General features: G+C 39.3%; 3 protein-coding genes across 3 annotated transcripts in view; all 3 read right to left on the reverse strand.

Annotated features, from left to right (window-relative positions):
* Window positions 1-25,760, reverse strand: part of LOC311504276 (alpha-2,8-sialyltransferase 8F-like) — a 59,710-nt gene that overhangs the window by 13,708 nt on the left and 20,242 nt on the right. The gene's annotated exons all lie outside the window — the stretch shown is intronic.
* Window positions 1,222-7,752, reverse strand: LOC311504141 (alpha-N-acetylgalactosaminide alpha-2,6-sialyltransferase 2-like; the record flags this gene model as incomplete). Its single annotated transcript, XM_084567138.1, has 9 exons — window positions 1,222-1,425; window positions 1,749-1,848; window positions 3,188-3,271; window positions 3,858-3,961; window positions 4,035-4,173; window positions 5,821-5,983; window positions 6,767-6,929; window positions 7,179-7,491; window positions 7,652-7,752. The coding sequence occupies 9 exons, from the start codon at window positions 7,750-7,752 to the stop codon at window positions 1,222-1,224; spliced, it is 1,371 nt and encodes a 456-aa protein (XP_084423264.1).
* On the reverse strand, window positions 13,618-25,138 carry LOC311504145 (alpha-N-acetylgalactosaminide alpha-2,6-sialyltransferase 1-like; the record flags this gene model as incomplete). Its single annotated transcript, XM_084567142.1, has 8 exons — window positions 24,800-25,138; window positions 24,388-24,550; window positions 21,738-21,900; window positions 16,307-16,445; window positions 16,129-16,232; window positions 15,590-15,673; window positions 14,135-14,234; window positions 13,618-13,821 (listed from the first exon to the last, which is right to left on the reverse strand). Exons 1-8 carry the CDS (start codon window positions 25,028-25,030, stop codon window positions 13,618-13,620), a joined length of 1,188 nt encoding a protein of 395 aa, XP_084423268.1. The 5' UTR covers window positions 25,031-25,138.

Here is a 25,760-nt window from a genome sequence, read left to right on the forward strand (position 1 = left end):
TATATGCATGATACCATCATAATACTCACAAGCAGATGACAGTAGTACCTGTTGTCTTTGACCTCTTCATCTCGATGGTCTTAATTTGGCAGTGGAGAATAACTGCATTACCCATCAGACAACCAAGTTCTGTCTGCGAAGTGATGGGTCTATATTAGCAGTACTATAAATTACTTCATGTGTGGTTTATTTGACAGTGCTTTGTGGTGTCATTTTGAAAACATAGTAGTCTACTGTAGAGGTCTGCTTCTGGATAGATTGCCTCTCTCCACCACTCTGCACCTGCTATCAACCTGAGTTGCCATGGCAATATGCCGCCCTGGGCGTCTGAACATGTCGCCGATACTTAAATCCGCCTCTGACTGACATGAAGACAACGTGAGCTCAAGGATGCACTACAATTTAGATTTAAAGCCAATATGTAACCCAGAGATGCGTAAGTGTGATTTAATATTAAAACCTTTGCAAAGAAACTACAAAGTACATTTGTGACACTAAATATGGCTTTTATATCCACACTGCCAGAAATCATAAAGTGTTGATAAAGAGAAAAATAAAATTAAACAATAAAACAGAACTTAAAATGTATGTGTATGTAAGCTTATCTGGATAAAAATTACAAACTAAAACTCAATATTATACACCAATCAGGCATAACATAATGACCACTGACAGGAGAAGTAAATAACATTGACCATCTTGTGACAATATAATATTCTGCTGGGAAACTTCTGAACCTGGCATTGGTGTGGATGTTACTTAGACATGTAGCACCCACCTAGACCAGACCAGGCACCCCCACCCCGTAGCAGAGTGGGGTTGCCTGTTCAGCCTGGTAGGTACAACTCAGAAAACATGAAAAACAGCTCAAGGTGTTGACCTTGCTTCAAATAAACTAGATCCCAACCTAATCAAGTCTTTGTCGGATGGTCCACAGAGGCCCCTCACCTCAACCAATAGGACCCAAAGGACCCCACTATCAACACTCTGTAGCCAGACACCATCAGGACACTCTGTTTTGGGGGCACAAGGGAGACCTACACAATATTAGGCAGGTGGTCATAATAATATGCCTGATCTGTGTATGTTTCCTGTTCTTTCAGATTCTGGATTATAAAAATTTGGAAACAAAAAACAAAAAAACAAGCTGCTTTACACAAGGGGTTACTATTGTATATATTATCAAGGATTTGCTTCAACACATGTTAAATTCTTGATGTATTAGTGTTGCTCTGGCTTTTCTGTCACTGATTCAGATTTCTGATATAGCTGAAGTATTTTCCTGTTGTGAAGATTTTCCCACAAATTCTTCTCCAGATTATAGTCGTGGTTGCTGTAGAAAATGACCTTGGTTTTAATCTGCTTCTCAAAATAGTAGTTGGAGTATTTGCTGTAGTCTTTTGTCATGAATCCATATGCATTCACCTGAGGATGACAGAGAGAAAGAAAACATGGAGGACAGGTGAAGGTTTAGAGTTCTTTTGGTCATAATAATGAGCTCAATGAGCAGGTGTTTTTCCTTGTAAAACATGGATTAAACCAATTAAACCAATGAAAACCCTTGACATGTGGATTTGCTCCAATTTACTTTGAATAGGATTTCCGATGTTGGGGCTAACAGACCAAAAAATATTGCAGTCGAGGGGAATTCCCTAAATGGACACTTGGCTAAAAAAATAAATAAAATGCACTCATACCAAAAGCTGGCTTGGTCTTCATCAGTATCTATGTTTACTACATTAACTTACTGTGTCGCAGGAATGCAGAGCCAGGAAGAGAGTGAAAGCCCCATTGGTTGGTCTGACTATCGGCCAGAATGAAGCATTCAGATTAGGTGACAATAAGAACCTGTCAGGTAATGAAAACACATCAAATCAACACACACATAGAGTTAGATTCATGTTTACCTATATGAAAAGACAATCTACAACTCCAAAATTGACAAGAAAAAAAAAATCTATTGGTTCCCTTTTCTGTTGTGTGCAGCATTTGTTATATTGGTCATTTTAATCTTACAGTCTTCTAATCAACAGACAGCTTGGCAGGATTAAATGCTTTTGGTGACTGCGTGTTACACAGATGATACATGGCAACACATCTGTTTCACAGAAAGCCACACTTGTTTGAATAATCTTCTTTGTTTTTGTGGAATTATATGGAGTCCTGGATTTAAGTATCATTTAAATATTAGCCCAGGAGAGTGTATTTTTAAACTACTACTGTGTATATTATGCATATATCGTTGTATTACTATGATTCGTGAATTCACGTAAAAGCACTTTGTTGAGGTTCATTGTGAAACACTCTTTAGAAGACCTGACCTCAAAATTATAAAAAACATATTCATGTTATGAGGTTGTAACGTTCCAATGTGTCATGATGTTGAATTTTGAATGTATTGAGTAACCTTGTTTGGTTTTTCTGGTGTTTTGTAATCAGTTTTCTTGTTGAATTTAGGTTTTACTTCCTGTCTCACTGTTCCAGAGACTCTATATAATTATGCGTCCCCACTTCCTTACATTGGCTGGGGATACGGGCAGCGCCATCTTCCGACTTTGGAGCCAGAGTGTGCAGAACGGTCCGAGAGTGGAGGCACGCAGAGCTGCGTTATCGACGACCCGTCCACACTTCTGCCAGACTTGCTCGCGTTTTTGTTTAATTAATACTGCTCTCTGGTTTCACCTGTCTATAGTTATTCCATCAGCCCTTGTGTGTGAGTGAATATATAACCCTGCCTTTGCTTTTGTCATGACGTCTGCTACATTACCCCTGTTCTGCTACCTCTGTCAAGTCGTCGTTGGGTTTTTTTTCTGAGATGTTACCCTGTTTGTCGTACACTCGTGCTTCCTCATGTTCCTTAGTTCTCGTCTTGGTCTTTATCTGTTTTTTTGGATTTGTGTGTTCAGATCCTGCCATTCCTGCAGCGCCTTTTTTTCTTGTTTGTAAATTTTCAGTTTTCATTTTCAAAAGTTAGCTTTGTTTCTTTCTTTTGTTCCCTGCATTTAGGTCCTACTGCTACATAACCGTAACAGTAATGAAAAGTTATTACAAGAAAAGTACGTCATACATTTAATGAAAATTGTTTTATAAAAGAATGACTTTTGTTTGTTACCATTACAGATACATTTACAAAAGCATACAGTTTAAACCACAGAAAGTTTGGATGGGTGTTTGACAGGAGGCTGACCTGTTTCGTACGTATCGGAGGAAGTCTTGGTGCAGAACGTAGAAGCGGCTCTCGTTGTACTGCCCTGAGTAGTACGTCCTTGGCCTGGAGGGTTAAAATAGGAAAGCAACAGTTGAAAATGAAGGAACAAGCTGATGAATTTCATTTATGTTTGTACAACGTTGAGGCAGGACTGGGTGTTCTTCAGTTGATTTTGTCAAGATTATTGGTAGCTGTTGACATATGGGCGCACGCCTGCTTTATCAGAGCACAACAACAAAGAGTTTGAACTGAAAATCAGTTGAATGGCTCTACTGAGTCTGATGGAAGTCATAGTAACAATGACCAACATAATGGCTTGGAGAACAAAAGTGTATTTTTAAACTCTACATTTGCTTAGTCATACGTGTATTTCAATTTTGTAAATCTGTTTTGAAATTCAATGATACAATATACTTTCAGTGTCAAAGATTTTTTTCTTTTTAAATGAACAATGCGTACAGTAAGTAATCATTATGAAGATTTATTTTTAAATGTAAAAATGTCTTGCTTTCTCAATTTATTTCAATCCAACACCATAAAAACTATTTAAGTCACATACAAGACTCTATAAAACATAAGAGGAAACACTGAGGAATCGTAAAGTTATGTTATTTTAGCACAGATGAAGAAAAAAAAAGAAAATATTTACAGCTTTTTGTGGTACGGGCCAGCACGGACTCTTTCTCCTTTCAGAAGCCCCTCCAGCCACTGGAAGTCCCTCAATCCTTCAGGAATCATGACGTACTTTATCCCCTGCCAAAGAACAAGACAGACGTTATCTTCATTGTGAGTATAAACAACATTACACCATCTTAAGTTTCAGTACCTCATCATGAGGGGCAGACGTGTAGCCGTACTTCTTGAACAAATATAGTGATGTGGTGATGGAGTGGGCCGTGTGAACGTACACAGATGTTCTGTTTCCTACGTCTTCCTCATAACCCTGGGTCACGGCACCATTCATCCTGCCTCACAAACAATTCAAAACAAGAGGCTTTGCAGATGTTGATTGGTTACATCATTTACATAATACTCAAGTGTACTGACTTCTGAGTAAGCACTACTATCCCTCTTTACATATTTTGGATGGCTGTGGCCTTCTGCCTCACAAACAATTCAAAACAAATTTTTTTGCCGAAATCATCTCCTCATGACACCGGCCACCTATGGTAAAATCGCCAACATCCTCAGTTGATCAGTTCATGTGATTTTACCCCTTTAAGATGATGGCCTATAGCAAGTGTGTGAGCCTTTTGGTGAAGTTTTTTGTGTTTCCTGAAAAACTTGAAAAAATGAGTTAGGCGATTATTTTAACAGGGTGACGATATTTTGGAAGGCCGTGGCCTTCACCGTCCAGAAGAAATGGTGCTGACAATAAAGCCACACTGTAGGCTAGAGCAAACCAATACATAACATTGTTTTTCTGTACCCTGATATTAAGCTTATTGTTTTCCTATATAAAGCAACTATACATATGTATAATGCTGTATATTATCTGCATTGTGTTTTTGTTCATTTTAATTTCTCATGGTTCAGGTCTTAGTGACCATCCTTTGAATTTTAGTAGCATTATGAATGATGTTGTTCTGTTGGTCCACCCCTTTGCAACAGACTGAAAATCTCACTATTTGATGGGTTGCAGTTGCATTGCGTGGAGATATTCATGTTTACACGCATTTGTTGCAACCTTCTGAAAAGTTGTTCGGCCTTGAACAAAAATCATTTTGTACCAAGCTATAAACAGGTTTATTTCTGCTGTGATGTTAGACATCTTAACATGAGGGTAAATAAAACATAAAAGATGAGTTACTCCTCCAACAGTTTTGTTTTCCTTTACAATGGAGTGGACTTTGAAACAGCACACAGGTAGGTAGACCTTTACTGTAATATATAGGGCACAGTGAGTACAACAGTAAACTGCCCAGTAAACATAACAATTTTTTTTTATAGTGTAGAAAGAATTAATAGGTCAGGGATGAGCTCCACTAATACCATTTTATATGAAATTGGCAACCAAAATAAAAATAGCAAAAATCTTATATATTAATCCAATAATATTGGATTTTCATAGAAGATAGTGCACACATACTCAAATGTGTAATAACTGATTGATTAATTAACTTAATCAATCAGTCCATCCATCCATTTATTTTTGCATCAAATGATGCCATAATGGGATACATCTAACAGGAAGCTCATTCTAAACATATGATACTAAAATCTGCCAGTTATTCACCTCAATAGCAACATGTAATGGATAACAAATGCTACCAACAGGTTTGATCCCTTTTTCTTTGCCACTGGAAAACATGGCCCAGCCGGCCCATGGATCGCTGTGAGGTATCAGTGCTAACCACCTCGCCACTGTGCCGCCCTGGACAGATTTTAATCGCATGCAAATGTTGTGAGGGAATTTGAAGCCAAGGGGATGCTTACTATTTCCACTGGAGAATATCTGTTGGTATTTCATTACAATTAAATAAATTTTAACTGACATACATGATTGATTGTAATGACAATTTCCATCAACTGATTGGCTTTGAAACCTTAGAGCACATTAGGTGGGGCCTGACAAAATACATAACTGATTTTCTTCCCATCCTCTTTCTTACCTGAAAACATAATCATGAGAGTCGATCTCTGCGCCAGCTTTGGAGCCATTGAGGATTCCTGCTGTACCCACCACAGCGCAGCGCACACAGCCATCACCTCCTGGTTTTGGAAGGAGCAGAGGCTCTGTTGGCTTTGGAATCAGCTTCAGTGAAGGCATCACATCTGCAAATTAAAAAAAAACACGTGAAGGCCAAAGGACACTCCTTTGAGGACAGCAATGTACGCATTTTAACCAGAGAAGAGAGATGGTTTAAAATAAGCCCTATAGTATGTTAAATTGGAAAATCCCTCTCTGAACAAGGGAGGTGGACTGAGCTGTAGAAGTTTCATCCCCGTTTACATCTTATTTAGAGAAAGAGAGTATTATTTCATACTGTCTTTGTTCAGGGTGGGATAGTTATGGGTGTGGCAGTATCTCTGTGCGTGTTTAATGGAGTAATAAAGTTGTGTGTTTACCATCCTGCTGATGACTAATAAAGATAAATATAGCGATTATCTCAGCATATGGTTCTTTTTACAAAAGTGTCACCCAGTTACAAACATTTTCACAGAGGCCAAAATGGTTGAGTACTACAAACAGGTAGGACTTTGCCACTTTGTTAAAAGCTTTCTCTGCATCTTATGACAGGAAAGCAGGGTCCGGTTCTGCTCTCCTGGCATGTATGTTTAAAACCCATCTAGGCTCATAATGAATGTGTTCGATCTGTTATTAATAAATCCTGGGAGAATAAAATCTAATCTTTTTGTCAGAATTTTGCAGAAAATGTTTAGATCTGAACATAGAAGACTTACTGGTCTCAAATTTTCACATTTATCATTTGGCTTTCTGGGTTATATATATCCAGAAAGAAGAACATGAATTCAAAAACAATTTGTTTCCAGTATTGCTTTATGGCTGCTATTCATCAGCCTACTGCCTTGACACAGACACACATAAATACCTACCGTCATACTTGTACTCCATAAAACCAAAAGGATTGTTAAAATGTGAAAGTCGGTTCCATTCGCTCATGTTGATGTTGTCTTTGTGTAGAAACAAACGTATGTTGGGAAGAAAAGCCTTCTTGAAGCTCTCATCCTTTGAGTTTCGCAGAGACTGGGCACAAGTCTAAAAATGATAAAATCTTAAATTATGAAATAAACCAAACATTGTCAGATGATAGAGAAGGGAAAAGAAGGTGGTCAAACAATTAGAGAAATGACAGTCACCATTTAAATAAATTGATTCATCCACTGCAAACAATAAATGCATGCAGGTGACGCTAAAGTCACCAGCCGTCTTCAGCCGTGCTAACCCACAAACTTTAAGTTAATGCATTTAAACAGATTCTGTTCTATCTTGTCACCGCATGCTTACTGTCTGTCTAGGTGGGGCATCCTGGTTATAAACATCCTCAAAATCCCACTTTGGAAGCTTGTTGAAGGATTTCTTGGAGAGGATGGGCATTGGCGTCTCAGCTGCGGCTGCATTTGTAGAAGTGCTCATTTGATCCGTTTTTGGTGTTGTCATTGGGTTTGGTTTTGCTAAAATAGTTATTTTCGCCTGGCGTGTTGTGGTAAACACAGCAGGACGTGGAGTTGAGTTTCCTTTTTTCCCAGAGAGCGTTGAGTCATCTACATGTGACATGTTTCCCTTTGTGTGTCTGGCTTTTCCTGAGAAAGTTTTCCAGCTGAAAATTTCACAAAACAAAGTGTAACATAAGAGGCATTTTATAAATGTACAGAAAAAAATGTACAGAATTATCTTATAATTTACCTGCAAAAAATATAAATGTTATAGCTTCCTTTCTTGTGTGCTATTTCTGGGCAAAATGCAAAAGCACAACTTACCTTAAGTTTTTTACTGAGCCTTCCCATGATAGAATAAAAAAATGAATGCTAAGTGTTATCACAATTAACAGAGAAAAGGCCCTGGTGGCTCGGACTGCCATCCCTGAGAAGTGGAGACTTTTGAGTCGAATGAACCAGAGGAGTGTCTTTCTCTCCTGAAATGTACCCACTAGATCCATATGATGATGTAGGTGGGCAGGGTTGCTTGGCATGAAGCAAAGAAGGTCAATAAAATGACATCAATCACACACCTAGCTTTACAGGCATCTGGTTTATTACACAGCAACAGGGGCGTTATGCAGAAGTAATCTTGCGGGTTTCATACAGATTTCAAAAATAGTGGTGCAATAAAACAAACGGACCTTGTTTTATTTATACACCAATGAGGGCGGTTGCTGCAAGAGTAGAGTATACATCTGTGCTGAATACTGCGAACAAGTTCATGTGAGTATATGGAGAAGTCCTTCAGTGGCGCATGAAGGTGAAAGAGCCCACGTCCTGTGGAATATATGAGAGAGGAGTCTCAGATGGAGTAGAGTCGGAGCTGCTCCTCTATGTCTCTGTCGGACACCTCCCAAAACGTCTCCTTGTTGTCTTTGAGCAGCTGGAAGATGGTGGCCAGCTGCTCACGTTGCACCCTGAGAAGACACAAATCAACGGCATATTGTGAGGCGAGCAAAACAAATAATCCTGCGCGCTGTTGATCGCTGGAGCAAACTTTTAATGAACTATTGACAACGTGCACTGATACACAGAACACAGACAGCTGCAGCAACAACACACACAATCTGAAGCGATTATTATAAAATATATATATATAGTTTTATTATATATATTATTTTTGCCCACAAGTATCAACCCTTGAATGAGAAGTGTCCTTCATACGACACGCCTTGCTCAATCCAGCCAGAAATGCAAATAAAGATAAGATACACCAATCGGGCATAACATTGTGACCACCCTGCTAATATTGCAGGGTGGCTCCAAAACAGTTGTGACTCATCAGAGAATGGCGTTAGGCCTTCTGAAGGTGTTAGGCCTTCTGAAGGTGTCCTGTGGTGTCTGGGGGGGGGGGGGGGGGGGAGCTGGTCAAGGCCTTGTGCTGTTCTTCATGTTTTTTGAGTTGTTCCTAAATCTCTGTCAAGGAGTGTCATTGCTATGGGGTGGTTGTGCCTGGTCTGGTCTAGGTGGGTGCTACATGTCTAAGTAACATCCACATGAATGCCAGGTCCAAAGGTTTTCCAGCAGAACATCCAATTGTGACAAGATGATCAATGCTATTTACTTCTCCTGTCAGTGGTTTTATTGTTGTGGCTAATCGGTGTATGCGACTGGTGTTATTCTGCTTTAAACATTAATGCTCCTGTCTAGTATTTAATCAATGATTGTTGATCCAGTTACTCATTAAATCATTAAATGAGAGATCACAGGTACTGCTTTATTCAGACAATGGCATCAGTGCAACAGTGCTCCTTCCCAGCATCTGTCATCACATATCACAAGACACGTGATGTGTGATAACAGATGTCACATGTCTAGTGTTATTTAATAACACATATCACTAGACATATTCACGTGTTCCCCTCACCCTCTCTGTTCTTGTGTGACCGAGCAGTTTAGGAGCTGACCGTCCTGTCAGCACAGGCCCCAGCGTTGCATTACTCTGGCTCCTCCTTGTGGCCGAGCAGACGTGACTCCTCGGGAGGATTAACTGACGCTCAAAGGTGACGACTGGAGGTGCAATCAGCACCTGCCGTGACACCTGAAGATCACACGTCTAATGCGGAATAACGGGGCAGCAGCAGGAGGAGGAGGAGGGGGAAAAGTGGGACCGAGTAGGCAACACTGCACAGTCATGTCAGTCGCTTCGTGGCCACTTGAGAGTAAAAAGCTGATGAGGTAAGAATCCCTGCTGAGTCGATTCTGCGACTGTGAATGCTTTTTCCTGTCTAATACCTGGCACGGACTCAATCTCGCCTCTTCTCTGTCTAGCCTAAAGCCGAGCGGTGATACGGCAGCTAAACGTGGAGGGCTCTGATTGAAATGCCAACGACACACAACCACACGTGAAGCAGACGGGACGGCGAGAGGGAGGAAGAAGAGCGGCAGACAACCGGACAGTCGGCAATAACTGTGTATGGAAACTGGTGAGAAGCATGAATTTTTAGTAGATGTTTGACTAAGAATCTTGTGGCAAAGCATTTCTCCACATTCATGAGATTTCTGGGTGTCACTTTTTGATTAACAACACTTAATAAAAAAGTGTATAAGCCGTTGTTAATCATGTACAGTACCCATTTACAGAACAGCTGTTAAAAATCCTCTTCCATCAGTGGCATCTCAGCTGAGGGACAAAAGAATAAAGGAGCACAGCTGCCCTCAAAGACTCCCATCCAGTGGACCCATGGCCACCAGACCGTCCTTGAGCAGCTTATTGATATCCTGTCACACCCACCTGTACTGTTCTATCGGGATTTTGAATCCGGGTTGCAGATGGGTTGGAGAGCTTGCTGACTTTAAGTTCAGTATGAAGTACAGACCAGGAAAAGTCAATGTGGATGTTAAAAGTGATGTTGCCTATGCTGCTCTTCTTAACCTGACCCAAAATTCACACTCACCATGTACAATGACATTACCTGCCATCAGCCAGAGTGAACTGATTAGAGCTCAGAGGCAAGATGTGGTTATTAATGAGATCATAAAGCTTAAACAGTCAAAAGCAGCGCTCACCAATGAAGACCAGAGGAAAGGAAGTGTCCCTGTGAAAAGGCTGATGCATGAATGGGGAAAGCTGTACATGGAGTCTCGTTTGCTGTACAGAAGCTGGTCCTACCTGTTGAGTATTGGTCCCTCGTACTTAAGCATCTGCACAATGACAAGGGTCATCTGGGGGCGGAGTGAGTTATTGGGTTAGCAGGAGATTGTCTCTATTGAAAACTTCAGGAGGTTTGCCCAAGTGTATGCAACACGGAATAAATCAGGCAGAACAACTGCAGAGAGAATATTTAATGACTTTATTCCTTGGTTTGGGTTCCTGGGCAGGCTGCACCATGACCAAGGCATGGAATTTGAAAATGCCCTGTTCACGACCCTGCAGAAGATGAGTTGCTCCAGAACAACAGAACAACCTCCTCCAACTTGTAAATAACTTACCTGTGAGTATGCCTGAACAGTCCAAGAACAAAACACCAACCAAAGAAAATAAGCAAAGCGTGGACAGAGAGAACCATGTCCCAGCAGTGATTCGCCTGATGATGTCCCTAGAACACGATACTGGTTAAGAGTGTCCGGGCCAGCTGAGTTACAAAGGCCACATACCACAATTCCCTATGTGCCCCAGAGACCATCCTCACATGAGCAAGCGCGGTTGATCACACCATCTGGAGAAGCAAGACTGCAGTCAAGGATCACACCAGAGAAACATGTACTGATGGAGCAAGAACAATCCAGTGAACAGGAACTTGAACAGATAAGTGACAATGAGTATGAACGAACAGCAGGAAATGACTTTGAGCAGGACACTGAACATCAACATGAAAATGGTCCAGCCAGATGTGACACTGACTTTGACAGACTTACCACCCCTCTGTGTGACTCAGCCAAGCGACCAGTACGAGACAGGAGACCCCCAAAGACATTGACATATGAATCACCTGGCCAGCCATCCTACCAGCCTCAGGGGTCTGTGAACACTGTTGGACTTTGTGGGGCACAAAAACTACACACCTTATCATGCACTATACCAACCACTGCCCTACCCTGTCATGATGGCATACACTGTCCCTTCCTTTGCATATTAACACACATATTTACATAAACACAAGAAAAGAAAACCTCAGGACTGTGTATATTTGTTGTGGTTTTATGGAAAAGTGTGGAGTTCTGATTTTTTTGTTGGGGAATGTGTGACCCATACAAAATGTGGTCACATTTGTTTTTTATTGTATTTTATTTTTAATATTAACCTCTTTTTGGAGCAGTATTAGCTATTTGTCCACTAAATAATTTCATGCAGTAGCACGGTTGGACCAATAGATGACAGTAATAGAGCGTTGATTAGACTGGAAGGATCTCTTTTCGGTGGAGAGAGGTTGTCGCAGGGCTAACACAGAGAGACAGACAACCATTCATACTCACACCTACAGCCAATTCATAATCACCAATTAACCTAAGCAGCATGTCTTTGGACGGTGGGAGGAAGCTGGAGTACCCGGAGAGAACCCACGCAGATACAAGGAGAACATGCAAACTCCACACAAAAAGGCCCTTGCCGGGCTGGATTCGAACCCGGGACCTTCTTGCTGTGAGGCATCAGTGCTAACCACCACGGAACTGTTCATAAATAAAATAAAGTCCACTCTATGCCCAAACACACTTCAATATTTACTGCTCTTTCATTGTGTATTGTGTCTGGAATAATGATATTTATGTTCAGTTACTGGTTAGTAAGGTATTCTTATACATGTCCTGCTTCCAAGATTCTAACTGGGATACAAACAAATAAACTAATTAACATTTTATTTAACTGTTTATTTTGTCAAAAAATTACAGTTTTATTTTTGGTTCCTAAAGTGGCAGACATTCCCCATTTTTGATATTTAATTATTAACATTTGTCAATAATCATTTCCAAGAGACAAACTGCTGTAGTCTTTCACGTTATGTCTTTACCTAGTTCTAAATTAACTACTGATAATGTAGTATTATAGATAAAGTTCATTAATAAGTCACTGGTGTACTATCTCCAATATTAAAAAGCTCAACACAACAATAAAAGAGTACCAGACCATGCAACAATAGACAGACATGCTCCAGATTCTACTGCAGATGAAATGGTCTTGGGAGATGAACAGATATCAAGAGGCGACTCTAGTGTGTTTAGTGCCCTGGGCAAATTTCAGGAACATATATACACACATGTCATTATGCAAAGTTCAAAATGCTCAGTGTGTCAAAAAAACCAAAACAAATATGTGTATAATGTATATATCGTTTAAGTTGGCTTAATGAACTCAAGACCTCATCAACAGCATGGAATACATTCATGTTGGTGTCATATCATAAATTGAAAAATAAACATTGTGTTGGGTTGTAACAGTAACATCATTATAGAACAAGTAAAATTATATCCAGTTTTAGCTGCTAATGTGACTGACAACAGAAACTGTCACCCTTTGTAAGAGCAAACGAGCAAGCAACATAGCAATAGGCTGACATGGTTCCACCAGAGATGCGTAAGTGTCATTTAATATTAAAACCTTTGCAAAGAAACTACAAAGTACATTCGTGACACTAAATAGGACTTTTATAACCACACTACCAGAAATCATAAAGTGTTGATAAAGAGAAAAATACAATTAAACAATAAACAGAACTTAAATTTTTTGTGTATATAAGCTTATCTGGATAAAAATTACGAACTAAAACTCAATATTATACACCAATCAGGCATAACATAATGACCACTGAGAGGAGAAGTAAATAACATTGGCCATCTTGTGACAGTATAATGTTCTGCTGGGAAACGTTTGAACCTGGCAATGGTGTGGATGTTACTTAGACATGTACCACCCACCTAGACCAGACCAGGCACCCCCACCCCGTAGCAGAGTGGGGTTGCCCACATGAAAAACAGCACAAGGTGTTTTTCAACCTAATCAAGTCTTTGTCGGATGATCCACAGAGGTCCCTCACCTCAACCAATAGGACCTAAAGGCCCCCACTATCAACATTCTGTTGCCAGACACCACAGGACACTCTGTTTTGGAGGCACAAGGGAGACCTACACAATATTAGGCAGGTGGTCATAATGATATGCCTGAACTGTGTATGTTTCCTGTTCATTCAGATTCTGGATTATAAAAATTTGGAAACAAAAACCAAACAAAATAAACTGCTTTAAACAAGGGGTTACTATCGTATATATTACCAAGGATATGCTTTAACACATGTTAAATTCTCGATGTATTAGTGTTGCTCTGGCTTTTCTGTCACTGATTCAGTTTTCTGATATAGCTTAAGTATTTTCCTGTTGTGAAGATTTTTCCACAAATTCTTCTCCATAATGTAGTCATGGTTGCTGTAGAAAATGACCTTGGTTCTAATCTGCTTCTCAAAATAGTAGTTAGAGTATTTGCTGTAGTCTTCCGTCATGAATCCATATGCATTCACCTGAGGATGAGAGAGAGAAAGAAAACATGGAGGACAGGTGAAGGTTTAGACTTCTTTTGGTCGTAATAATGAGCAGGTGTTTTTTCCTTGTAAAACATGGATTAAACCAATTAAACCAATGAAAACCCTTGACATGTGGATTTGCTCCAATTTACTTTGAATAGGATTTCCGATGTTGGGGCTAACAGACCAAAATATTGCAGTTGAGGGCAACTCCCGAAATGGACACTTGGCTAAAAAAATAAATAAAATGCACTCATACCAAAAGCTGGCTTGGTCTTCATCAGTATCTATGTTTACTACTTTAACTTACTGTGTCGCAGGTATGTAGAGCCAGGAAGAGAGTGAAAGCCCCATTGGTTGGTCTGACCATCGACCAGAATGAAGCATTCAGATTAGGTGACAATAAGAACCTGTCGGTAATGAAAACACATCAAATCAACATACATATAGATTAGAGTTAGATGTCTGTGAAGGTTCTCAGTCATCCAGGTCATGGTATATCCAAAAAGCATTTAAAAAAGGCAACTGGACTTGTAGAGTTGTAGGGACTTGTAGGGAGTAGCAAAACGTCTTCTCAAAAAAATAAAAAAGTCCAGTTGCCTTTTTTAAATGCTTTTTGCACATTAGAGTAAGTATATATCTTTTATATATCTACAACTACAAAACTGACAAGTAAACTGAAGCTTTGTAGTAATTTTCAAAATCGTATATTCTTCTAATCAATAGACAGCTTGGCAGGATTAAATCTAAACCAATAATCTTCTTACGTTTTATAAAATTATATTAAGTCCTGGATTTAAGTATCATTTAAATATTAGCCCAGGAGAATGTATTTTTAAACTACTACTGTGTGTATGTCACTATATTACTATGATTCATGTATTCATGTAAAAGCAGTTTGTTGAGTTTGTAAAATACTCTTTAGAAGACCTGACCTCAAAAATTATATCTATCTATCTATCTATCTATCTATCTATCTATCTATCTATATATATATATATAGTTTTGAGTAACCTTGTTTGTTTTTCTGGTGTTTCCTGTTTTATTTTGTAATCAGTTTTCTTGTTGAATTTAGGTTTCACTTCCTGTCTCACTGTTCCAGAGACTGTATATAAATATGGACTAAGCATCCCCACTTCCTTGCATTGGCCAAGCTGACGCTATTTTCCCAGGGATACGGGCAGCACAATCTTGTGACTTTGGAGCCAGAGTGTGCAGAACAGTCCGAGAGTGGAGGCACGCAGAGCTGCGTTATCGATGACCCGTCAACACTTCTGTCAGACTCACTTGCATTTTTGTTTAATTAATACTGTGCTCTGGTTTCACCTGTCTCTAGTTACAGCATCATCCCTTGTGTGCGAGTGCATATATAACCCTGTCTATGCTTTTGTCATGTCGTTTGCTATGTTACCCCTTTTCCGCTGTCAAATCGTCATTGAGTTTTTTTCTGAGATGTTACCCTGTTTGTCATACACTCATGCTTCCTCATGTTGCTCAGGTCTTGTCTTGGTTTTGGTCTTTATCTGTTTTTTGTGGATTTGTGTGTTCAGATTATCCTGCCATCCCTGCAGCGCCTTTTTTCTTGTTTCGTAAGTTTTTATTAAATTAGCTTTGTTTCTTTCTTTTGTTCCATACGTTTAGGTTTTACTGCTACATAACCGTAACATGCTGAAAAGGTGGAGTAATGACAAGTTATTACAAGAAAAGTTACAAGAAACGGTTTAAACCACAGAAAGTTTGGATGGGTGTTTGACAGGAGGCTGACCTGCTGCGTACGTATCGGAGGAAGTCTTGGTGCAGAACGTAGAAGCGGCTCTCGTTGTACTGCCCTGAGTAGTACGTCCTTGGCCTGGAGGGTTAAAATAGGAAAGCAACAGTTGAAAATGAAGGAACAAGCTGATCAAAGATGTTCATATAAGTCTGTACAATTTTGAGGCAGGACTGGGAACACGTCCCAGGTTGCACATTGTTCTTCAGTTGATTTACTGTCAAGATTGTTGGTAGTTGTTGACATATGGGCGAACATCTGCCGTATCAGAGCACAAGGACAAAGAATTTGAACTGAAAATTGATTGAATGGCACTATTGACTTTGATGGACATCACAGTAACAATGACCAACATGGCTTGGAGAACAAAAGTGTATTTTCAAATTGTACATCTGCTTAGTCATACATGTATTTCAATTTTGTATATCTGTTTTGAAATTCAGTGATACAATATACTTTCAATGTCAATTAAAGATTTTTTTCTTTTTAAATGAACAATGCATACAATAAGTTATCCTTGTAAAAATTATATTTACAGCGTTTTGTGGTACGAGCCAGCACGGACTCTTTCTCCTTTCAGAAGACCCTCCAGCCACTGGAAGTCCCTCAGTCCTTCAGGAATCATGACGTACTTTATCCCCTGCCGAATAGGAAGACAGACGTTATCTTTATTGTGAGTAAAAACAACATTACATTGTTTAAGTGTTTCAGTACCTCATCATGAGGAGCAGACGTGTAGCCGTACTTCTTGAAGAAATATGGCGATGAGGCGATGGAGAAGGCCGTGTGAACGTACACAGATGTTCTGTTTCCTACGTCTTCCTCATAACCCTGGGTCACGGCACCATTCATCCTGCCACACAAAAGTTCAAAACAAGAGGCCTTTCAGATGTTGATTGGTTGCATTTTCATTTGCTTCATTTACATAATGCTCAAGTGTACTGATTTCTGAGTAAGCACTACTATCCCTCTTTATATATTTTGGAAGGCCGTGGCCTTCACTGTCCAGAAGAAATTATGCTGACAATAAAGCCACACTATAGGCTAGAGCAAACCAATAAATAACATTGTTTTTCTGTATCCTGATATTAAGCTTATTGTTTTCCTATATAAAGCAACTAAGCATGCTGCCATGTCTTCATTTCAGTACATACAGTTGAAACCAGATCTTTACATACACGTTAAAAGTAAACATTTTTTCCTCACTGTCTGAAGTTATATCAGACTAAACTCCTGTTTTAGGTTAGTTAGGTTTACTAAAATTATTTCTATTTGCTGAATGCCACAATAATGAGAGAGAATTTCTTAGAGAATTTTTTATTTTTAAGTCAGAAGGTTACATACACAAAGTTTATTTTGTCTTTAAACAATGAAGGAAAGCCCTGATGATGATGTCATGGCTTTGGAAGCTTCTTAACAGACAACGTTTGAGTTAATTGGAGTTACACCTGTGGATGTATTCTAAGGCTACACCTCAAACACACTGCTTCCTTGTTTGACATCATGGGAAAATCAAAAGAAATCAGCCAAGATATCAGGAAGAGAATTGTGGAGCTCTGCAAGTCTGGTTTATCCTTGGGTACAATTTCCAGATGCTTGAAGGTGCCACGTTCATCTGTTCAAACAATTTTACACAAGTATAGACACCATGGGAATGTCCAGCCATCATACCGCTCAGGAAGGAGACGGGTTCTATGTCCCTGAGATTAACGTGTTTTGGTCCAAAACGTGTGAATCAACCCCAGAACAAAAGCTAAAGACCTTGTCAAGATGATGGCTGAAGCTGCTAAGAGAATGTCATTCTCCACAGTGAAATGAGTCCTGTACCGACATGGGCTGAAAGGCCACTCAGCGAGGAAGAAGCCATTACTCCAAAAGCAACATAAAAAAGCCAGGTTACAGTTTGCAAATACACACATGGACAAAGACCTTAATTTTTGGAGACATGTCCTGTGATCTGATGAAACTAAAGTGGAACCATAATGGCCATAATGACCATTGTTACATTTGGAGGAAAAAGGGGGAAGCTTGTAAGCCTGAGAACACCATCCCAACTGTGAAGTATGAGGGTGGTAGCATCATGTTGTGCGGCTGTTTTGCCGCAGGAGGAACTGGTGCACTTCATAAAATAGACGGCATCATGAGGAAAGAACATTAACATCTCATGACATCAGCCAGGAAGTTAAAGCTTGGGCGCAAATGGGTCTTCCAAATGGACAATGATCCTAAGCATACTGCCAAAGTAGTTAAAAAGTTGCTCAAGGACAACAAAATCAATGTTTTGGAGTGGCCATCACAAAGTCCCAATCCCACAGAAAATTTGTGGGCAGATCTGAAAAGGCCCTGACTCAGTTACACAAGTTCTGTCAGGAGGAATGGACCAGAATTCCAGCAGACTATTGCGAGAAGCTTGTGGAAGGATACCCAAAGCGTTTGACCCAAGTCATACAGTTTAAAGACAATGCTACCAAATACTAAGAAAATGTTGTAAACTTCTGACTTAAAAGACAGTAATAAAAAATTCTCTAAGAAATTCTGTCTCTCATTATTGTGGCATTTAACAAATACAAATCTGACCTAAAACAGGATAGATTTAGTCTGATTTAACTTCAGACAGTGAGGAAAAAAGGTTTATGTGTCTTTTAACACAGTATATGTAAACATCAGGTTTCAACTGTATGTATAATGCTGTATATATAGACGGGTTTCCTGTTTACAAACATTACTGGGTGCGCGCGCATCCAGGGGGCAGAAAGCCTGACTGACTTATTGGTCCCCTACGACAACAATCTTAAGTATTGAAGTATTGAAGCTTTTTTGTTTTGTTTGTATATAAATGCACAACTGCAGACTCAATAAAACGTGATTTTAGTTGGATCTGTTTGTCCATCTTTAATTTTGCAATGTTACTGTATGGCTATAATTATCATGTTAGGCGGGTAATGTAAAACGTAGCCAATTTTAACAGCGGCATCAATCGGACAACCCGATTTTACTTTTAAATTAAAGTTAAGAACCCTTCGTTTTTCTTTAGTCACAGAGCTTACCTGGCTTGCTCACATATCTTGAACATTTAGCTGAATTTACCTTTTTGTAGATTTCGAGCTCTTTGTCATTTGACGTGCAGGCTATGCTAAGATATGTTGACGTGCAGGCTACTTGCTAAGATATGTTGGCTAATGTTTACGTATTTCGTGTTTTAAGTATTAAAATACAACCTGTTGTTAAGTTGAAAGGGGATATCTCCGAAGTAATGATCCAACCGGCATGCTATAACAACATTAGCACTCGCAAACGTGATATCAGTTAGCTAGCGCTAGCTGCTAGCCTGCTACGAACAGATTTACTGAACGCAACGTCTTTTGTTTACAACTTTGTTAAACTTTAACATGAATGAACGTGAACATGGACGAGCATGCAGTGCTAACTTAAACTCATAGATAGAGAACCATCTGGACCCCAATCTGCCCTTTTTATGGCCTGAAGCCATAACCTCCTCCGGTTTTTTGCAAAAGTATGATTCCCCCTAGGAATATTAAACATCTGGCACTCATCACTGGCTCTTTTAGCGCAGCCAACCACACAACAACTCCTTGGCATTTTGACTGTACTACTACTACTACTAAACGAAACACGCAAAGATTCAGTCCTCCTCCGTTATCAACATTCTCTGAAAAGACGTCTTTCTGCCCCCTGTCTGCGCGCGCAAACACTTGTGACGTTGCCAAGAAATCCATGTATACATTGTGTTTTTGTTCCCTTTCAATTTCTCATGGTTCAGGTCTTAGTTACCATCCTTTGAATTTTAGTAGCATTATGAATGTTGTTGTTCTGTTGGTCCACCCCTTTGCAACAGACTGAAAATCTCACTATTTGATGGGTTGCAGTTGCATTGCATGTAGATATTCATGTTTACACGCATTTGTTGCCACCTTCTGAAAAGGTGTTCAGCCTCAAACAAAAATGTTTTTGTATCAAGCTATAAACAGGTTTATTTCTGCTGTGATGTTAGACACCTTAACATGAGGGTAAATAAAACATAAAAGATGAATTACTCCTCCAACAGTTTGTTTTCCTTTACAATGGATTGGACTTTGAAACAGCACACAGGTAGGCAGACCTTTGAGTACATACAACTGACCAACAGTAATCTATAACATTTTTTTTTTTTATAAACTATAGAAAGAAACCTTGAATAGATTTATGAGGATATAACTGGGTTCTAAGTGTAACAAACAAACTCCCCAACAGGTCACAAAACAACAGCACAGAGCACAAGTACAACATACCTCTATTAATAATGGATGAAAATGACGAAGGGGAAAGTTTAGGTCAGAGATGAGCTCCACTAATACTACATTCTATATGAAATTGGCGACCACAATAAAAATAGCAAAATTTTATATATTAATCCAGTAATATTAGATTTTCATAGAGGATAGTGCACACATACTCAAATGTGTAATAACTGATTGATTAATTAATTAACTTCATACATCCGTTTATTTTGGCATCAAATTATGCCATAATGGGATACATCTAATGCCTAACAAATGCTACCAACAGGGTTGATCCCTTTTTCTTTCCCACTGGAAAACATTTTATCTCGGTCCATTATGGAGCCTGCAGAGTTAAGTATTGACTTATGGGTTAGTGTTTTGTTGATTTTAAACTGTTTAAATTTAAACAGAATTGTTTCTACTTATAAAGCTTTCCCTTATGAACAGTTTAAACACCAGTTTAATAGCCTAAGAAAAAAGTAACTCAATAGAGCTCACAGGCTCCAAAAATTAAAGATAAAGATTACTTTTATACATTGTATTTTTACATTTTTACATCTGCTTTAAAAACAAGAACAGTTTTAATGGTAACGGTGCAGTTACTATCGGGTACTATTCTACCTAAATAGTTTAATCTGTGAGATCTATAATGAATGCCAAATGTCGGTGTATTATCGACCAGGAAAACCTCCAGTTCACATCTGACTGGATTGATCGGTTTGTTTTATTTTTGAGCGAACCACACCAATGCTAAGACAGCTTTCTTATTACTTGCTTAAAACAGAAACAGCGGAAAAGGCCGTACTAAACTTTAAATAGTAAACAAAGACATTAAAATAATACAAGAATTTGTTGTTATTGATGTTATTGGTGGTTGTCTGTCACTGGTCCAGAACATGGTCCGCACATTTGAATTTAGATCCTGAAAACAGTGGTTTTGAACTTATTTTGTTTCAAGAGTGCTTTTTTTCCTGGTTTGATGCTCAAAAAAGGCTTTGTGAACCTAAATAAATAATTATTATTACTACTACTAGAAATAACAACAAAAACAGCATCTCCACAAAAAACAACTCCTTGGCTTGACATGCTTCACACTATTGAGCCCTGGGGTAAAATGAATTGGTGGACCATGCTGCAAGTACTTCAAGAGTCAAAGTGCTGCATTGGCATTCTGATGGAGATCGCTCAGATTTAGAATAGAAGTAGCCTACACCACTTCTATCGATTTAATTTTTTCCTTTATTTGACACGGAGAATAAGGAAGAGAGAAAATGAAGTACAAACCCATAAAACCATCAGAATTAAGGATGTTTAAACATCCCAGAATTTCTCCTTTGTTGACTCACTCTAAGCCACAGGTGTCAAACTGATCCGTGAAAGGGCCGCTGTGGCTGCAGGTTTTCATTCCAACCATGCAGCAGCACACCTGACTTGGCTCAATCAATCAACTGAACTGCCTTCACGCAGTCATTTCAGGAGTCCTCTTGCTTGATTGGAACAAAAACTTGCCAGCCACACCCACTGCATGGGTGCTGCATGGTGGGAATGAAAACCTGCAGCCACAGCGGCCCTTTCACGGATCAGTTTGGCACCCCTGCTCTAAGCAAACTCAGCTGTGCCACACACACACCTCGTCATCCAGGACTGATGCTGCTTGTGCTTCTGAGGCAGCAAACCACAATCTCTGTTTGCTCTGGATAAAGTAATAAACTTTACATGTTCGACAGCTGTCTGAAAGTTGAAGAACATTTCAATACCATATTTGATCCTGACCACACAAACAACTCCATCAAGACACAGCACACTCGGTGGGGATTAACAAAAAAAAAAAAAAAAACTGATTTTCTTCCCGCCTTCTTTCTTACCTAAAAACATAATCATGAGAGTCGATCTCTGCGCCAACTTTGGAGCCATTGAGGATTCCTGCCGTACCCACCACAGCGCAGCGCACACAGCCATCACCTCCTGGTTTTGGAAGGAGCAGAGGCTCTGTTGGCTTTGGAATCAGCTTCAGTGAAGGCATCACATCTGCAAATTAAAAGAAAACACGTGAAGGCCAAAGGACACTCCTTTTAGGACAGCAATGTACGCATTTTAACAAGAGAAGGCAGATGGTTTAAAATAAGCTACATGTTAAATTGGAAAACCCCTCTCTGAACAAGGGAGGTGGACTGATATGAAATGTGCCATCATTGCGCCCATCCCCAAGAAGAAAACGGGATCAGACAGTTTCCCCCAACTACAGGTAATAGGCGGGTTAGGCTTCTGCGTCAATTTGACGTTGCAGCTAGCAGCACAGAGCATACGCAGACCCTGTGTGACGCCCATGAAATGTAAGGTCACATTTTATGTCATTTTGTTTGTTTTATTCTGAAAATATTATTTCTGTGAGAGAAATGTGTTAAAAAGTGCCAAAATGGTCAATTATTACCTCTTGGTGAGAGCAGAAGCAAAGACAGCCATTCAGTGTTACCAGTAGGGGGCAGTGTGGCGAGTTGTTTCTCCTTTAGGACTCCTTGTGAATGGACTTTTGTTTACTTCCTCATTCTACTGAGCGAAGCTGCACTGAACAGAAGCAAACGGTCGCCTGTCTCATTCTTTCTCCTGTTTTACAGGTTGGTGATGTTTTAAAACATACATAATTACCAACATTTGTGTTATACACTCTTAAGGGTACTGAAATAGTTTCAATGGTCTTCTGAACAAGTTGCAAAACATATAGTTCTCTGTGTGTTGCTTTTGACCCAAGATGGCGCCGCTGTGTACTTGTTTTTCTGTTGGGACCAAACCATGTCGTAGTTTCTGGCTCCGGCACATTTCATTTTGGGTTAAAAACTGTTCTTTTGGGTACAGTCGACACTAGTCATGTGAGTTACTGATGAGCAACACTCACAGATGTTCCTGTTTAAACTCCCCGCCAGTTTTTATAGTACTAAAGAAGTTACTTGGATGAAACATCAACAAACTCTACAAGTCCAGTTAACCTTATTTCAGCTTGTTTTGTCTGGCTATACCATGGCCTGGGTGACTGAGAACCTTCACAGAGATTAGATAAATATGTTAGTACTTGCATATTAACCCATGGACAAGGAGGATTACACAATTTCATAAAAACTGAGGAAAAAAACAAGGGAATCAGGGAACTTTACAGTCATCAATTCTGACATATTTGTTCTATATTCGTATACAACAAACTGATTTGAAGTTAATACATGTACATAATACATGTAAAGCAGTTTACACCATCAGGGTGAATTGGTTCAGTCCTGACTGTTGAGTGATGGGTAATGTAGTGATTCTCCACTGCCAAATTAACACCATAGAAATGAAGTGATCAAATAATCTGGCGCCCAGTTTAGAAAAAAAAAGGAAATGTGCGGTAAAGATAAAGGTGTACTGCTGTCATCTATTTATGAGTATGATGATTTTGCATATTGCATGTTATAATGACATAGGATGGATAGTAGAACTATGTCGGCTTGTTGCAGTGTTGTTTGCTCACTATACTCTGACACAGGGCAACAGTCAGTCCAAATATCAACTGGATGTGATTTCACACTTGATCCCCTTAGTTAATTAGAGAAAGACAGTAATCTTAGTTCCTGCCTGTCTTTGTTCAGGGCGGCAAGGTTAGGGATGTGACGGTATCTCTGTGTGTGTTCAATGGGGGATAAAGTTGTGTGTTTGCCATCCTGCTGATGATTAATGAAGATTCAAAACTGTGACCTGCGTAACACCCATAGCCCAGAGGGTCTGGAGAAGGCCACACCAAGAAATCAGGGTTATGATACTTATGTTGCCTTTTAATACTATGTTCTTTCTAACTGTATGCATATCTATGAGAAATTTGTAATGTTTAAACAGGCATGTTGGTATTGAACCTAAAGGATTACTTTTGCCTTTGTATGTAAACATGCGGATGATCGGGGCATAATGCAGGCAGGGGTTGGGCAGTAGCATTACTGAAGATCTAGAACTGTTGACTCTTTACCTACATAAAGGGTTATTTAAGTTATACAAATGCACCAAAATTGAAAGGAAAAATGCTGATAGTGATTATCTCAGCATATGGTTCTTTTTACAAAAGTGTCATCCAGTTACAAAGATTTTCACAGAGTTCAAAATGGTTGAGTACTACAAACAGGTAGGACTTAGCCACTCTGTTGAAAGCTTTCTCTGGATCTTATGACAGGAAAGCAGGGTCCTGTTCTTCTCTCCTGGCATGTATATTTTAAACCCATCTAGGCTCATAATGAATGTGTTCAATTGGCTATCAATAAGTCCTGGGAGAATAATCTCTAATCTTTTTGTCAGAATTTTGCAAAAAAAAAAAAGATCTGAACATAGAAGACTTATTGGTCTCAATTTTTTACATTTATCATTTGGCTTTCAGGGTTATATATATATATCCAGAAAGAGGAACATGAATTCAACAAAAAAAATTCCAGTATTGCTGTTACTCATCAGCTTTGTACATAAAATACTGCCTTGGCACAGACATATATAAATACCTACCCTCATACTTGTACTCCATAAAACCAAAAGGATTGTTAAAATGTGAAAGTCGGTTCCATTCGCTCATGTTGATGTTGTCTTTGTGTAGAAACAAACGCATGTTGGGAAGAAAAGCCTTCTTGAAGCTCTCATCCTTTGTGTTTCGCACAGACTGGGCACAAGTCTAAAAATGATAAAATCTTAAATTATGAAATAAACCAAACATTGTCAGATGATAGAGAAGGGAAAAGAAGGTGGTCAAACAATTAGAGAAATGACAGTCACCATTTAAATAAATTGATTCATCCACTGCAAACAATAAATGCATGCAGGTGACGCTAAAGTCACCAGCCATCTTCAGCCGTGCCAACTAACAAACTTTAAGTTAATGCATTTAAACAGATTCTGTTCGATCTTGTCTCAGCATGCTTACTGTCTGTCTAGGTGGGGCATCCTGGTTATAAACATCCTCAAAATCCCACTTTGGAAGCTTGTTGAAGGATTTCTTAGAGAGGATGGGCATTGGCGTCTCAGCTGTGGCTGTATTTGTCACTGGGTTTGGTTTTGTTGAAGTTGTTATTTTTGCCTGGTGTGTTGTGTTTAACACGGCTGGAGTCGAGTTTCCTTTATTTCCAGAGAGTGTCAAGTCATCTTCATGTGACATGTTTCCATTTGTGTGTCTGAATTTTCCCGAGAAAGTTTTCCAGCTGAAAATTTAACAAACAAAAGTGTAACATAAGAGACATTTTATAAATGTACAACAAGAAATGTACAGAATTATCTTATAATTTATTATTCTCTGCAAAATATATAAATGTTATAGCTTCCTTTCTGTGTGCTATGTCTGGGCGAAATGCAAAAGCACAACTTACCTGAAGTGTTGTAATGAAACTTCCCATGATAGAATAAAAAAATTAATGCTAAGTGACATCACAATTAACAGACAAAAGGCCCTGATGGCTTGGACTGCCATCCCTGAGAAGTGGAGGCTTTTTAGTTGAATGAACCAGAGTCAAGTGTTTGGATAGGAGTGTCTTTCTCGCTTCACTTGGGCAGTTGGGCAGGGTTTTTTGGCATGAAACAAAAAAGGTCAATAAAATTACATCAATTACACACCTAGCTTTGCAGGTGTCAGGTTTATTACACAGCAACAAGGATGTTATGCAGAAGCAAGGACGAAATTTTGATTTCAGAAGTGGGGGAGGGGCACAAATATTTTTAATAAAACTCTAATCTTTCAGTTCACTGTTTTCTAGTAGTTCTTCTAGTTTTCTATTGCTACTTTTAAGTTTAATGTTCCCTTTTTTGGTTTGACTGGCTGTAAAGCATGTAGCAAAACACTATCACCCAATTCTGTGTTTCACCTTGTTAGTCAACTTCACTCCAACTCAGTA

The sequence above is a fragment of the Chelon labrosus genome (genome assembly GCF_963514085.1).
Source record: "Chelon labrosus genome assembly, chromosome: 19".
Classification (NCBI taxonomy): domain Eukaryota; kingdom Metazoa; phylum Chordata; class Actinopteri; order Mugiliformes; family Mugilidae; genus Chelon; species Chelon labrosus.